At 44.3% G+C, this 16290-nt stretch overlaps 2 protein-coding genes across 4 annotated transcripts in view; one reads left to right on the top strand and one right to left on the bottom strand.

Annotated features, from left to right (window-relative positions):
• The window catches only part of CCDC63 (coiled-coil domain containing 63), a 28069-nt gene extending 22448 nt beyond the window's left edge, over positions 1-5621 (top strand). For all 3 annotated transcript variants that reach the window (XM_038763542.1, XM_038763540.1, XM_038763541.1), the window contains 2 exons: positions 1381-1581; positions 5453-5621. In XM_038763542.1, the coding sequence (XP_038619470.1) occupies positions 1381-1581; positions 5453-5595 (344 nt within the window). In that variant the 3' untranslated portion in view covers positions 5596-5621. The remainder of the gene's footprint in view (positions 1-1380; positions 1582-5452) is intronic.
• A 2620-nt stretch (positions 5622-8241) lies between these two features.
• MYL2 (myosin light chain 2) lies at positions 8242-15994 on the bottom strand. Its single transcript, XM_038762925.1, has 7 exons — positions 15925-15994; positions 13175-13264; positions 11986-12061; positions 11595-11699; positions 10556-10634; positions 10422-10470; positions 8242-8591 (listed from the first exon to the last, which is right to left on the bottom strand). The coding sequence occupies exons 1-7, from the start codon at positions 15925-15927 to the stop codon at positions 8493-8495; spliced, it is 501 nt and encodes a 166-aa protein (XP_038618853.1). The 5' UTR covers positions 15928-15994; the 3' UTR covers positions 8242-8492.
• Between the last annotated feature and the right edge of the window lie 296 nt (positions 15995-16290).

Genomic DNA, 16290 nt, shown 5'->3' with positions numbered 1-16290 from the left:
CTGCTCCCCTTATCATCAAGGCCCTTCCAAAATCACATCTCCTCTGAGAAGCCTTCTCTGATTAATCAGTGGTATTTTTAGAGCATCTACTGTGTAAAGAATACTGTACTAAGTGCTTGGGAGACTAAAATAGAGTTGGTAGATAGGATTCCTGCCCTCAAGGAACTTACAATCTAGTGGGGGAGGCAGACACTAAAATGAGTTACACTAAAATAAGGAAGTACTAGAATATAAAGTGTTACAGGCCAAGTGCCTAAGAGGTACAGAGATGCTTAAGTGGCAGCAGAGGGGCTAAGAGGAGAGGGAGGTGAAAGATTAGGGAAAAAGTGTAGCCTAGTGGGAAGAGAACAAGCCTGGGAGTCAGAGACTCTGGGTTCTAATCCTGGCTCTGTCACTTACTGGCTGTGGAACCTTGGGCAATTTACTTAACTTCTCTGTGCCTCAGTTTCCTCAACTGCAAAATGGGATTCAATACCTGTTCTCCCTCCTACTTAGACTGTGATACTCATATGGGGTAGGAATTATAACTTATTTATCTACCTAGTGCTTAGAACAGTGACGACGCATAGTAATCACTTAACACGTAACTTTATTATTATTATTATTATTATTATATTATTGTTATTAGTGCACTTGGTTCTGTACCCTTTGGGAACTTGTTATTCACCCCACTTTCAGCTCCACAACACTTATGCACATATCCAGAATTTATTTATATTAATGTCTGTCTCCTGTAATCTCACTGTGGGCAGGGAATGGTCCACCAATTCTGTTGTACTCTCCCGAGCTCTTAGTACAGTGCCTTGCACACAGAAAGTGCTCAATAAATACCATTTATTAATCATGGAAGGACTCCCAGAGGAGATGTGATTTCAAAAGGGTCTTGAGGATAGGGGGAGCAGTGATCTGCCAGATATGAAAGGTGAGGGAATTTCAGGCAGGAGAGAGGGTGTGTACAAGAGGTCAGTGGGGAGAGATGGAAACGAGGCACAGTGAGTCTATCCATCCTATTTTCCTTCTGCCTTCAGCCTTCTTCATGCTGACTCCCCCCACCTCCAGGACTAAGAGGCTTTTGGTGAAAATTTAGGAGCTCAGCAGCTTGGCTTAGTGGATTGAGCATGGGCCTGGGAATCAGGAAGTCCATGGGTTCTAATCCTGGCTTTTCCACTTGTCTGCTGTACGACCTTGACCAAGTCACTTCACTTCTTTGGGCCTCAATTACCTAATCTGCCCCAAGTGGGACAGAAACTGTGTCCAACCTGATTTGCTTGTATCCAGCCCAGTGCTTAGTACAGTGCCTGTCACATAGTAAGCGCTTAACAAATGTCATTATTATTAATAATAATAATGATAATAAAGATCATTGTCCTGTTTCCCCAGCAATCATTGAAAAGAAAACCAATGAGCTACTTTTGATGGAATCCTATCTGCGCTTGAAGGAAATGGACAAAGATCAGGATTCGATGATCCCCTTCGTCAATCCCTTTTTGAGTGGCTCTGCATTCCTGAAGCCTGTAGATGCTATTAAAGTCATCCCTCCACCTCTCAGCGGAGATGTTTACACTGAAAAGCTGGATGATTGTAAGTCACTTGATTGCTTCTTTCCTCTCCACCAGTTCTTTAGACCAGCAACGTCAAGCCAAACAAAATGCATAAAAGTCTAAGGCACAGCCATTCCAGAATTTGGTCTCTGGCAGGAGCCCCCAAGTATCCTTGGAGGTAGAGCATGGCTATTGCTCTCCTTGAAAGTGATCCTCTGGTTAGAGATGTATACTCCCTGGATATCCCTTTTAATAACTCATCACAGAATTGTCCCCAGAAAATCTATCTGAAACAGTGCTGAGCCTTTAGAAACCCTTACATGTCCCTCTAACAACTCATTTTTGGAACGAATCTTTGGAGAGGGGAGCCAGCTGTATGGGAGCAAGAGAGATCCCCAATGGGAATGAAGCTGAGTGGGCAAAGCTATCAGTTTCATTCCCACAGCTTTTTGAGCAGGGCGGGCAGTCAGATGCCCTGCCCGTTGGATAGCCCAGCAGTCTGGGAATGAGGCAGGGACATGAAGTTTGTGGAACCACTGTTCCAGTTCCCAGCCAGAGCCCCCAACTGGCAGCAACAACTCCGGCTCATTTGACTTATCCTGGGCCAGTCCTGAGCTGCTGCAGCTTGGCAGGTGATGGTGGTGGAAGGGGAAAAGGAAGGTGAGGAGGGGACAGCACTGTGGCAGAATGTAAGGACCCTCCTCCTTTGCTCTTCTCCATCCTCTTCTTCCTCTTTCTCTCCTGCCACCCATTTTATGTCCCTTTCTCTCTTTCCACCTTTTTCCTGTCCCCTCTCTTCCTATTTTTTTCTCTCTTCTCCCTTCCCTCTGTCCCTTTTCCGCCCTCTTTGCCCTGCTCCTCAAAACCCTGCCCTCAACATTCCACCTCCCACAGCACCACATAGTAAGAGCTTAATAAATGCCATTATTATTATTATTATTACTTGACCACCAAAGTCTCCTTTCAAACTGAAATTCTGCCCCTCCACTTCACCCCCTCAGCTATGGAGTTTATATCAATATTTGTCTCCCCTTCTAGACTGTAAGCCAGTTGTGGGCAGGGAACATCTCTGCAACTCTCTTGCATTATACTCTCCCAAGCATTTAATATAGTGCTCTACACATAGTAAGAGCTCAATAAATAACAATGATGGTGATGATGAGTACAGTGGTGGGATTCAGGACTCTTGGCAAACCAAAAATGGAATCTTCCACTTATGATTTTTAACCTCTTCCCTTCTGCAAATGACCTACTCTGATTCTTTTTTGAGTCATTCATTGCAACAGCTGGATTGTGAATGCAAGGATAATAATAATGATAATATTTGTTAAGCGCTTACTATGTGCAAAGCACTGTTCTAAGTGCTGGGGGGATACAAGATGATCAAGTTGTCCTATGTGGGGCTCACAATCTTAATCCCCATTTTACAGATGAGGTAACTAAGGCCCAGAGAAGTTAAGTGACTTGCCCAAAGTCACATAGTGGACAATTGGTGGAGCTGGGATTTGAACCCCTGACCCCTGACTCCAAAGCTCATGCTCTTTCCACTGAGCTAAGCTGCTTCTCTGGGGCTAGGGATTCTGAAGTTGTTGTCTGCATTTCCCTCACTTTCACCTAAGCATGATTTTGCAAACCTGATCAGCAGTGTACTTAAAACACAAGCTAGGGCAGGTAAAAGCAGAAGCAGATCACATTTGAGGAGAGCCTGAGGTTGAAAACAGTAGTGGAGCTCCCAACTTTGGGCCTCTTTTTTTCAAGCCTGACCAAAATTTATGCCTCAGTTGGACCTAATGAAGTATCATCAAAAATACAGCTTTAAACCAGCAAGGATCAGTTCTTCCAATCATCAAATATTAAGTATTGAAAAAGCTCAAATCCCAGACCTGGTTCTAACTCTAACCCAAGTCTTAACTTGTATATATAGAGTCTAGTTTAACCTCAGTTGATCAAACTGATGACTGAATTTTGATTTTTGATGAGGTTACTTTTCTGAATTTGGTGATTCTTGGACATTTAACAATAATAATAATAATAACAATAATGGCATTTATTAAGCACTTACTATTAAGCAAAGCACTGTTGTAGGTGCTGGGGAGGTTACAAGGTGATCAGGTTGTCCCACGGGGGGCTCACAGTCTTAATCCCCATTTTACAGATGAGGTAACTGAGGCACAGAGAAGTTAAGTGACTTACCCAAAGTCACACAGATGACAATTGGCGGAGCCAGGATTTGAACCCCTGACCTCTGACTCCAAAGCCCGGGCTCTTTCCACTGAGCCATGCTGTTAAAATGAAATGTTTGATAGTAAGAAAGCAAACTGGAGTCCATCTTAATTTTTCCACCTTTAGAGTTCCTCTTTCTTGGCTACTCTTGCTCCTTGTTCCCTTTTACATTAGCCACCTTCATGGTCTTCTCTCCTTCTCTTTGTTCTTTCAGGGGATGGTAGTGGAATAAAGGACATGGGTATAGATAGGTTGGGCAAATAAAAAATCTAAGCTGACCAGCTGAAGCTCATTATGACCTTCTTGAAGCTGGATCTTTAGGCTGAAGATATATACTAGAAGGATTAACGGTATTTACCGAGTGCCTACTGGGTACAATGTGCCATACTAAGCCCAAGATACGTTGCCTGCCCACAAGGAGCTTATATGCTAACGAAGAAGCTCCAGTGATTATTTTCAAGGCTGGCTTTTCAAAAGGGAAAATAATATAGTTCCATACCATTTGCCCTCAGCAGTGGGGTCAGATGCATATCTAATGAAACGCAAGGATATCTATGCAAGTGGAGAAATCCAGTGTTGGTTAAAAAGCTCAGATACTTAGTGCAAGTGTGGCTAAATTCCATGATCAGGAGATTTGCTGAAAGATGTAGAAAATTTTCTCAAAGTTGTACTGCATGACATATAAAGAAGCAGCGTGGCTCAGTGGAAAGAGCCTGGGCTTTGGAGTCAGAGGTCATGGGTTCAAATCTCAGCTCTGCCACTTGTCTGCTGTGTGACTTTGGGCAAGTCACTTAACTTCTCTGTGCCTCAGTTACCTCATCTCTAAAATGGGGATTGTCTGTGAGCCCTATGTGGGACAACCTGATTACCTTGTACCGACCCCAGTGTTTAGAACAGTGCTTTGCACATAGTAAGCACTTAATAAATGCCATTATTATTATTATTATAACTACAGTTCAAACAGCTTGGTGTGATTATGACTAAGTTCACTTTTAAGCAGAGAATCCTCTTTGCACAAGCAGCTCTGGAAGATAGGCATGGGTATTTAGATATTACCCTTGAATTAAAATATATTTTAAACTGTAAAACTCTCAGTGGAATGTTGTAGGGAGTGAACCTTCATTTTAATCATTATCATCATCATTCTTATGGTGAAGCCTCGTTGCTGAGTGGTTGGGCGGCTTGGAGTGTTGATGATGTGAGACCTCAGCTAATCAAGCAATACAATGATTGCATTACCAATAATGATGGTATTTGTTAAGTGCTTAGTAGCACTGTTCTAAGCACTAGGGCAGATACAAGTTAATCAGGTCGGGCACAGTCCGTTGTCTCAAAGGGGACTCATAGTCTAAGTAGGAGGGAGAGCTGGTATTGAATCCCCATTTTACGATTGAAGGACCTGGATTCTAATCCCTGCTCTTCCATTTATCTGCTGTGTGACCTTGGGCAAGTCACTTCACTTTTCTGGGCCTCAGTTGCCTCACCTGTAAAATGGGGGTTAAGACTGGGAGCCCCATATGGGACAGGGACTGTGTCCAACCGATTTCCTTGTGTCCACCCCAGTGCTTAGTACAATGCCTGGCACGTAGAAAGTCCTTAAAAAACTCCACAGTTATTATTATTATTAACATGGTTCATTTGATGAGCTTAGACTCTTTGTCCTACTAACATAATTTTCTTTGGAACAGCTGACAAACCTTTGGACCATGATTCTCTTCGGGATATGGTGACTGAAAATTTAAATGACAAGAGTTATAAGGATAATTTCTTTGAGAAGGCAGATGAACTCAGACAAGGAAAAGATAAGAAGAAATTCTCATGCATTGGATAGGCTGTCCTGGATCAAGTATGCGCCATCAGTATGTTGAGTAAACATTGTATTCTAAGTTAATGAGACTTCATTCCTCATTCAATATTCATACCTAGGAAACTCATGAACAATCCAAAATCATTTCAATGATTGACTGAAAGGTCAGGTTAAGAAGGGACTGAAATGTGTCTATCCTCTGTCCCCACAGAAGACCCATCACTGACTTCTGCACCCCACGACTCAGTCAGTCCATTAATGGTATTTAGTGAGTACTTACGGCGTGCAGAGCACTATATTAAGTGCTTGGGGAAGAACAATACAAGAGAGTTGGTAGACACAATCCCTGCTCACAGGAGCTTGTAGTACCTGGACTGGAGAGACTGGAGATAGGGAAAGCAGTGAAGAGGCCGATGTAGTAATATATTAATCAATCGATCAATCAATCATATTTATTGAGTGCTTACTGAGTGCAGAGCACTGTACTAAGAGCTTGGGAGAGTACAGTGTTTTTCACATAGTAAGCTCTTAATAAATGCCATTATTATTATTATTATTATTACAGTATAACAATATAACAGATTTGGCAGACACATTCCCTGCCCTCAGTGAATTTGCAGACTAGAGGGGGAGATAGACATTAATACAAATAACTAAATTATGGAGATGTACATAAGGGCTTTGGGGCTGAGGGAGGGATAAATAAAGGGAACAAATCTAGTGACAAATACAGAAGGGAATGAGAGAAGATGAAATGAGGTCTTAGGGAAGGTCTTTTGGAGGAGATGTGCCTTCAATAAGGCTTTAAAAGTGGAGAGAGTCTATTGAATATGAAGAGAGAGAGAGTTCCAGGCCAGAGGCAGGACCTGAATGAGAGGTTGACTATGTGATCAAGGTACAGTGAGAAGGTATGGTGAGTTTAGCCAGGCTATGACAAGTGCCTGGACCAGTGTGTTGGCCTTTTGCAATAGAGAGAAGGGGCTGATCTGAGAAATGTTGTGGAGGAAAAACTGACTGCATTTGGAGCATCTGTCCAGCAACAGACAGCATCTGGGCATGGCTTAGTGATGATGATGGCATTTGTTAAGCGCTTACTATGTGCCAAGCACTGTTCTAAGCGCTGGGGGAGGTTACAAGGTGATCAAGTTGTCCCACAGGAGGCTCACAGTTTTAATCCCCATTTCACAGATGAGGTAACTGAGGCCCAGAGAAGTGAAGTGACTTGCCCAAAGTCACACAGCTGACAGTTGGCAGAGCCGGGATTTGAACCCATGAACTCTGACTCCAAAGCCCGGGCTCTTTCCACTGAGCCACGCTTAGTGGAAAGAGCATAGGCCTGGTCCCATGCTTAGAACAGTGCTCAGCACATAGTAAGCCCTTAACAAATATCATTATTATTATTATTATTATCCACTAAGCCACACGCTTAGTGTGCTTATTTATGAAGATGTTAAATAAAATGACCCTAGCAGCACCATCTCTGGGGTAAGGGTGGGGCCAGGCACAAGATTGGAAGAAGGTCAGTGCTTCTCTATCATGCTTCTCTACCACTGAATGGTCCATTACGTTTTCCAGTCAACTGAGTGTGGATGCCACGGGGGTCTGACACTGATCAATCTAAAACTGCAGAATTCAACAAAACGGCTTATGTTGTTACTGTAGTGGCTTTCCATAGCCAACGAAACCTTCAAGAGGTGGCCAAGCTTTACCCTGAAATGTCCATTAAACTCTTACTCTCTGTACATCATAAGCAATTGGAGAGCTGAGGAGAAAGAGACAAACTCCCTGCTGCAGTGCAGGTTCCTCAAGTCCAGCTAAATTCCCGGAAACTTTTGTGAAAACAGCACTTGGAGTGATCTCCAGGAGAAGGTATCCTCAGTGTCAGTCCCCTGATCTCTGTCAGAAGAGTGCAACAGTTAGTGTTTCTTTCAGAATGACAAAGGGTTCCTCTTGGAGCAGATAAGTGGAAATCTAGGGTATACTAATGTTTGAGTCCAACCAAACATTACACTGGCAAGATTATCTGGAAACCAAATGGGAAGTAGAGAGCCCATCAATCAACTAATCAATTGTATTTATTGAGGGCTATGTGCAGAGCACTGTACAACAGCATTAACAGTCACGTTCCCTGCCCGTAACGAGTTTGCGGTCTAACCAACCCGATCTTCCTGGATTTTTGTCTTGGTTCTGGCATGGACTCTTTTCAGACCCTCATGGGGTATCAGGCTGCCCTCCGGGACCAATAGGCTGTTCATATTTAGTTTGTCATCGATAATCTAAACCATCAGATTTGGTGCCTTACCATGATAAACTTCTTAATTTTATTCGCTTTCCCTGAGGAGATTTAGTGCTTTATAGGAAAATTATCTTTGCCACTAGAGGACAGCAGTATTACACTCCATTCTCCGCTGCAAGAATTTCTCTTTTACTCTTCCTCCCTCTCTTCTCTCCCTCTGCCCTTCTACCTTCTCTCTCTCTCTCTCTCTCTCTCTCTCTCTCTCTCATTTCGCTACCCTGAAGCCCTTTAAAACAACCGCCCCTCAAGTCCACATGGCCTGCCTTTGATGCAACATCAAATCTCATCAATCACAACAAACCCATATGCAATGCATACCCCTTGCATACCCCAGCGGCCTACCCCAACTCTCTGATAGAAAGCAGTGACAACAGTTTAAGTAGAGAAATACCCTTTATTGCAACGCTACCTCCGTCTGGATTTCTTCTTGCTGAATGAACCACAGAGTTTGTAAAGAAGCCAGATGTGCCCTGAGAGGAAAGCCAGGTGGGGGTTGGACTGGAGAAAAGACATGGTGGGTATGAGTCAGGTTGGGCATTTATTTAATGGTTCCATTTAATGGGAGATATGATGGGTGGACATCTGCAATTGAGGACTGCTAGGCACATAAAGGGAATCCAGGCCCCTAATCTTTCTCCTCCCCATGGGTGATGATATGCACGAGGTTTTTGTAGTCCAGGTTTCCAGTGACATCAGGAGGGAAAGCTGCAAACATCTGATCAACCTGCAATCAATCACAGGAAGACACAAGGTGACTATGGTGAGCTGGGACAAGAGAGGATATTTAGAAGGAACTGGTGCAGAGGCTGACAATTGAGAGGGGAAAAGAATGAGGCCCTGGAAACACCACGAGGGGAAAGAAATGTTTGCTGAAGGGCAGGAGATGGGAAAAAGTTGAAAATTGAAAGGGAATCTGTGAAATTAAATTAGTCACCAAAAGGATTCCTGGGTAGAAAAAGCTGGGAAATGCCAGATTAAATAACCCACTCTAATGTGTTTTGTAATCAATCACTGCCAAGTGCTGAATAAGCCTTAGTATTGTTCTTTATCATTGCCTGAGCTTTTTGGAAGAAAGGTGTCTGGAAATGTAGCAAATAAATATGTAAATAGATATATTCCATCCTTGCTAGTACATGGGGTGGGAACCTGCAGAACACTTATATTTTTAATAATAATTTGGAAATATCAGTCATCATTCTAAAGAAAATCTTGGCATGTCATAGACCATTCTAAATCACCCTTCTATTCCTGAGAAGGGTTGTGGGAGGTGGGGGAAGGGGGACGAGGGAAAGAAGGCTTCTGCTTTGTGCAGAGAGCGGGGAGCCAGCCATGTCTTCCTGGGTTTAGGCTTGGTTCTGGCATGGGCTGCCTTCAGAATCAAGGCTACATCCCCAAATTCCAAGTCAAATAAAACCATCTGCCATCTCTCATCCTTATGTATGCACTTAATATTATTATTATTGTTATTATTAGTATTATTGTTATATTTATTAAGTGCTTACTTTGTGCCAAGAACAGTTCTAAGCACTGGGTTAGATCCAAGTTTATTAGGTTGAACAGAGTCCCTTTCACACATGGGGCTCACAGTCTAAGTAGGAGGAAGTAGGATTTAATCCCCACTTTACAGTTGAGGAAAAAGGCATAGAGAAGTGACTTCCCCAAGATCACACAGAAAACAATTGGCAGAGCCAGGATTAGAACAAAGGTCCATTGACTTCCAGGTTTGTGTTCTTTCCACTAGGCCCCACTGCTTTGTATACACATTTACTCAACTCTGCATTCAGTTATTAGCTTTGATTATCTTTTAACACTTTTTGTTGTCTTCCTTGTCTCCTCTTCCTTAGAGTTTAAGCTCCTAGTGGGCTTGGAATGTGTCACTTCTTTATTCTGTACTTCCTAGGTGTTTAGTTCAGTGCTTTGCACGAGGAGCAGCTCAATAAATGTTATTGTTGCTCTTGCTACTACTACTACTACTACTACTACTACTACTACTACTACTACTACTACTACTATTACTCCTACTTCTAACTGTGTCAGGCTATCTCTAAAATGGGCTGGTGTAAAGCAAATTTAGTAAAAAATGCCAGTAAGAAAAGTCTTTTCCATAGGTTACTATTGGTGGCATAAGAGAGACTGAGGCATTTCTGGGAGGTACAGCTGTGGAACATTAATCCTGCTGGTCCTTTAACTGACAGGAAATGATCAGCTATTGGAGGGAACTGGGGGAGTACAGAAGAAGGGGAAAATTTGTCTTCTTAAAGAATAATGGGGAAAATGATCACACTAGTAGGATCCCAGAATGTTGTTTGGAGGCCCAGTCTTTTTTGGGCAATTAATATCTAGTCTCATGCCACTTAGAGAAAACCAGCGGGAAAAAAGGAAAGAGCTTCTCATTCAGTTTGCATCCTGGCGGTGACAATCTGGGTCAAGGGAGTAGAAAAAGGGCAGGACTGCAGATCCAGGAAGTCTGAGTTGTTACTACCTCAACTGGAGATTCACATGTCCTGGACACAGGGGTCAGTGGGTGGGAAGAGGGAAGAAGATGAAGTCTTACCTCTTCTTTGGAGAAACGCTCTGCCTGAGTCATTAGCATTTCCCGGATGCTGCAAAGAGAAGAGCCAGCGGTGACCCTGGGGATTGAAAGCTGAGGAAAATACAGGATCCCTTGCCCCACGGGCTGGCACTTACTAGTCTGATTTCAGCACTCCTTTGCCTTCAGGATCAAACACCTTGAATGCATTGAGAATGGTCTCTTCCGGGTCAGCACCTGAAAAGGAAGGCAGGTAGTTCCCCTCTGTGGTTCTAACCTGGCGGCAATTGATTTATTTATATCAATGTCTATTTCCCCCTCTAGACTGCAAGTTCCTTATGGGCAGGGAATGTGTCTACCACTCCCCAAAGCAGTTAATAAAGTGTTCTGCATACAGTAAGCGTTCAGTAAATACTATTACTGATCGACTGAGCGGCCAGCACCACTGAGAAGCAGTAGTCATTCCTTCTGGGAACATGAGGCACTGGGGATCTTCAGCCTACGCACAACTTGGAATGGAAGGATCTGCACAGTCCTGCAGCCAAATTCTCCTCCTGCTTTGGGCCCCAGGAGTCTCTTAAGGACACCGGGTCCCCTCTGCTTCAAAGAGGGGCCTGGAGTACAGTAAGTGAATCCTTTCCTAGCTGAAATGGGTAGGCGTCTCCTGCTTCCCTGAAACCATCTATCTGCTGACATCATGCTAGAATCAGAGTACCTAAGCATGTAAATTGTAAGCCCCTAGATTGATTGTAAACTGTATGAGGGTGGGGATAATAATAATAATATTGACAGTATTTGTTAAGTGCTTACTATGTGTCAAGTGCTGTGGTGGATGCCAGCTAATCAGGGTGGACAAAGAGTCCCTGTCCCACATGGAGCTCACAGTCTTAATCCCCATTTTACAGATGAAGTCACTGAGCCACAGAGAAATGAGGTGACTTACCCAAGGTCACATTGCGGACAAGTGGCAAAACTGGGATTAGATCCCTGGGCCTGGTGAATCCCAGGCCCATACTCTATCCACTAGGCCATGTCTATCAACTCTACTGACTACTCACTCAAGCACTTAGTACAGTGCTATGCATACACTAAGTGCTTCATAAATATCTTTGATTGATTGATTTATTAATGTAATTCATACCCACAAGTGTCCACACACAGAGTTATCACAAGCCCTGATGTCTTGCAGCTGCTCACCTTTGAGCTTCTCCCCAAACATGGTCAGGAATACGGTAAAGTTAATTGGTCCTGGAGCCTCCTTTAACATTTCATCGATTTCTTCATTTTTCACGTTCACACGACCTGGGGCAGAAGTCAAAGGAACCGAGATCCATAACTAGAAGGGAATTAGGGATTAAAGGCAAAAGTATATGCCCACATGAATTTCTAGTTTTCCAAACAATCCTCGCTCAGACTCGGCAGGGCTCTCTTTAAAGCAGAACATAACCAAGATCAAATTCATTTCAGGGAAAACTTGATGCAGTCTACAAAAATGGGAATCAATTTTGGTCTTTTGTATGTATCATTTAACCCTGTTTAGGGACTAACAGGAATCAGAGCTTAGTGAATGCTTTAGGGCAAGTCTTACCAAGGGCAGCGAAAGTGTCTCTCAGATCCCCCTTGTCAATGAACCCATCACGGTTCTGATCCATGATGGTGAATGCCTGTTATAGGTAGAAGAGAGAAGCTTGTCACAGGATAATGATAAAAAGGAATTCTAGGTTTCATAGCTATGCTGAGGAGATGGAAAGTGGTTCTTGCCATCATCATGCACCCACTGGGTGTGCAGTCATACCACCCATAACCCCTCCATTGTGATGAGGATGGGCATATGGAAGGTCGGGGAAACTGAGGCCAGATTTTCTCACATCCATTGCTAGGGATATCAAGGACAGGGAGAAGTCACCCAGAATGAGGAGAGCAAGGAAACCCTCCTCTTCCATCCTCCAATCTGGTGTTGCTGCTGCCGTAGACCATCTGGGTATGGGCATCAAGATAAAGAAGCGGGGAAGAAGCTTGGAAAAGGGAGGATGATGGGTGCAGAAATGCCTACTCTTAGCCCTGCTAGGATTTATAGGATTTTAGCTTCTTCTTCTGATATCTTTCTCTGCCAACACCATCCTGCTTTCATCCTCTTCAGAGTTGAGCTTGGAAACTGGGTTTGAGTCCAAGGGCAATAAGTCCAGGAACAAGGAGGAGTGTCTATCTAATTTGGGGTTAGGAATGATGTTCGTCCCCAAGAATTCCCCCTTCAAGCAGAACTGGCAGGATGGCCAGCACGTTTCTTACTCACGGCATTCCTGACAGCTGTCTGGAGTTTGACTTCACATTGAGAGGAAAAAAGATCTGCAGTGGAAAATCCTACACGTCCTTACTGGTTTGAGAGGCAGAGAATGCCTAGCTTGCCCTCTGAAGACTCAGGAAGTTGGTAACAATGGGGTCTCATATGACTCTTGTGAACACACCCTCCAGGATTATACTGTGGTTTCAAACAGGGGCAAACCCAGGACCCAGACATTAAGACACTCCTCCTGGCTCATATGAGGGGTTATTCATTCATTCATTCAATCGTATTTATTGAGCACTTACTGTGTGCGGAGCACTGTATTAAGCACTTGGGAATGTACAATACAATAATAAACAGTGACATTCCCTGCCCACCATGAGCTCACAGTCTAGAGGGGGTTATCAGCCTAGAATCAAGAAATTCCCACCATGTTCCTGAATGAGAAACCACCCCTGCGTCAAAGGCCGGAGTCTTGGTTCCTGGAACTCACCTCCTTGAATTCTTGGATTTGGGTCTGTTCGAACATGGAGAACACATTGGAGTTGGCTCCGCCTGCTCTCTTCTTTGCTTTCTTGGGTGCCTGAGAAAGGGACACCTGTGATTAGTGACCAGAGACTCGCTGCAGGAGTGATGGTGAATTCTCTACCTATAGCCGGTGGAATGAGCCTTTCAATGCTCACAATGATCAATCAATCAATCATATTTATTGAGTGCTTACTATGTGCAGGGCACTGTACTAAGTGCTTGGGAGAGTACAATACATCAGAATTAGCAGATACATTCTTTGCCCATAACGAGCTCACAGTCTAAAGGGGGTGACAAACTTTAATATGAATAAATCAAACCCTGACAACCGAAGAGCAGGGGACAGCTCTGTGCACCTCAGCCTGGTTGGGGAGAGGCCAAATCTCAGCCCAGGTGCTGTTGCTGTGTTCCTTCTGGACAAAATTCACAAATAAGACCACCACCCAAAAGAGGCGCCCAGGAATGTCCCCCAAATGGAACAGTACCTCAGGATAAAGTGATATTTCTAAGGAGTTAAAACCAAAGAGATTTCCTCATCTCCCTTTGATCAGAAGCTCCCAGAAGCCCACAGGTGACTGCTTTGCCCCGGGCTCCATTTAACCAATAAAGAGCGCCACACAGAAACATTTCTCCTCCTTTGGAGCCACTTAAGCTTCTTCCCCCTCCCAGCCTTGGGATTTGCCGAAGTCAAATTCATTACATTTATGACAAACACCCTGTCACAGATTGTGGTGGCCGTTACTCCTGGGGAAAGCAAAACACACAAGCTGAAGAGAAAGATTTTAAATTTGCAAGTTCAAAAGGTAAAAAATATTCTTTCCTCCGGCTGCCTGAACAAGAGAAAAGAATTACAATTTGATCCTTAAAAGCGCTCAATCCCATTTTGCCAGCCCTGGGAGTTATTGATTTCTAGACAGGTCAGTAGACAACCCATAAAAAAACCAACTCCTTTTATTTTGTTTTTGCTATTCCCTGGGAGCCAGCATTATTTGCAGTTCATTGGTGCATTGACTGGATTTCCAGAGCAGCCAAACGCCTACGTGTGCCTGGTACTGAAAGCTCCTCCCAAAGAGCAGCAGTGTGGTTTAGTGGAAAGGGCAGGGGCCTGGGAATCAGAGGGCTGGGTTCCAATTCTGGCTCCACCACTTGTCTGCTGTGTGTCCTTGGGCAACTCACTTAACTTCTCTGTGCCTCAGTTCCCTGGTCTGCAAAATAGGGATTCAATACCTATTCTCCCTCCTACCTAGACTGTGAACCCCATGTGGGACCTGATTATCTTGTATCTACTCCAGTACTTAGTACAGTGCTTGACACACATAGTAAGTGCTTAACAAATACCACAAATTATCAAGGAAGTCTTCAGAGACCCTTTGGAAAGGGCTTTCTGGTTAGTTTTTGGACTCTTTCACTCAAGCGTTTGCCCCACAGTGGCTTACCTGGGGTTGTAGTACAAGTGGGGTGCTGGCAATGGGGTACAGAGTAGGGTGTAGACCTCCTGCTGCCCCTGGGCTGTCCCCACTCTCTTTTGGAAAGGAAGGGGAAGGGCTTCTTTAGAGTAGAGCCTCACGCCCACAGGTTCCAGGGTTGGGGATGGGAAGGGGGGTTGTCGGGGAAGTGGATCCCCACCTCCACCACCTTTCCCTCTCCCCTCACAGCTAATATATCTAGAGAAGCAGAATGGTCTATTGAAAAGTGCAAAGGTATTGGAGTCGGGAGACCTGGATTCTAATCCTGACTCTGCCACTTGCCTGCTGTGTGACTTTGTGCAAGTCATTCAAGTTCTCCGTGCCTCAGTTCCCTCAACTGTAAAATAGGGTTTAAATACCTATTCTCCCTCCAGCTTAGACTGTGAGCCTGAGGTGGGACTGATATGACTCTCTTGCACCTACTCCAAGGCTTAGTACACAAGAAGCAGCGTGGCTCAGTGGAAAGAGCTTGGGCTTTGGAGTCAGAGGTCATGGGTTCAAATCCCGGCTCCGCCAATTGTCAGCTGTGTGACTTTGGGCAAGTCACTTAACTTCTCTGGGCCTCACTTACCTCATCTGTAAAATGGGGATTAAGACTGTGAGCCCCCCTGTGGGACAACCTGATCACCTCATAACCTCCCCAGTGCTTAGAATAGTGCTTTGCACATAGTAAGTGCTTAATAAATGTCATTATTATTATTATTATAACAAGCACTTGATAAATACCACAGTTATTGTTATTATTATTACTATTCAGTGGTACAACTGGGGAAGAAAAATCAGGGGAAGGTTGTGAGGAGCAGCGTGTCATAGCAGAGAAACTATGGGCATGGAAGTCAGAAGAACCCTGGCTCTAATCCCAGCTCCATCACTTGTCTGCACTGTGACCTTGGGCACTTAACTTCTTTGTGACTCAGTTATCTAACCTTTAAAATGGGGATTAACACTGTGAGCCCCAAGTGGGAATGGACTGTGTCCAACTTGATTAGCTTATATCTACCCCAGCGCATAGTACAGTGCCGGGTACATAATAAGTGCTTAATAAATATCATTTAAAAAATGGGAAGGGAAAAGGAAGAGGACATGGGAAGGAATTCCTCCAAGGAAGCAGAAAAGCCCAGGCATCACCCTGGCTCTACCAGCTTTCTGATGCTTTAAAGGGTGGGGGTACAAAGCCAGGACACTTACTCTGCGGTGGTCCCCTTGTCCCCCCACTGTTATCCTCCTATCAGACAGGCTCTTTACTCACCATGGGGAAGGTCAATCTGCAACGTCCTAATGCTTCCTTCAAGAATTCCCAATGCAATCCCCCCAGCCCACCGCAGCCCGAAACAATAAATACTTCCCACTCCAATTTAAAAATAATCTCATGACCACTTTTGGCAGTAATAGGTAAGTTAAGCCCCACCTTAGGCCCCCTTTCTCCCCTCCCCATCCTGGTGTCACTCATCTTGAATAACAACAGCTTGTTGTCACTGGCTGACATGTGAGACCCGAAGACTTTCAAGGTTAAAGAGACAGCCTGTGTCAGAGGGGCCTCCCTCATTAGGATGCTGACAGTCTCTGGTTCTTGCAGCTTGGAGAGGGCACTTTTAGTCAGAGGGATATGTGTCAG

Source organism: Tachyglossus aculeatus, chromosome 21, assembly GCF_015852505.1.
Source record: "Tachyglossus aculeatus isolate mTacAcu1 chromosome 21, mTacAcu1.pri, whole genome shotgun sequence".
NCBI classification, from domain to species: domain Eukaryota; kingdom Metazoa; phylum Chordata; class Mammalia; order Monotremata; family Tachyglossidae; genus Tachyglossus; species Tachyglossus aculeatus.
The sequence above is the reverse complement of the archived record's forward strand: the minus strand, read 5'-3'. Positions and strand labels throughout refer to the sequence as shown.

Bases quoted from the DNA above. Each gene is read 5' to 3' on its own strand.
- MYL2 (XM_038762925.1), bottom strand. The intron at 12,062-13,174 runs GTGAGTTCCAGG...TACCTATAACAG, and splicing joins AAATCCAAGAATTCAAGGAG to GCATTCACCATCATGGATCA. The intron at 10,635-11,594 runs GTGAGCAGCTGC...CTTCCTTTTCAG, and splicing joins GTTTGGGGAGAAGCTCAAAG to GTGCTGACCCGGAAGAGACC.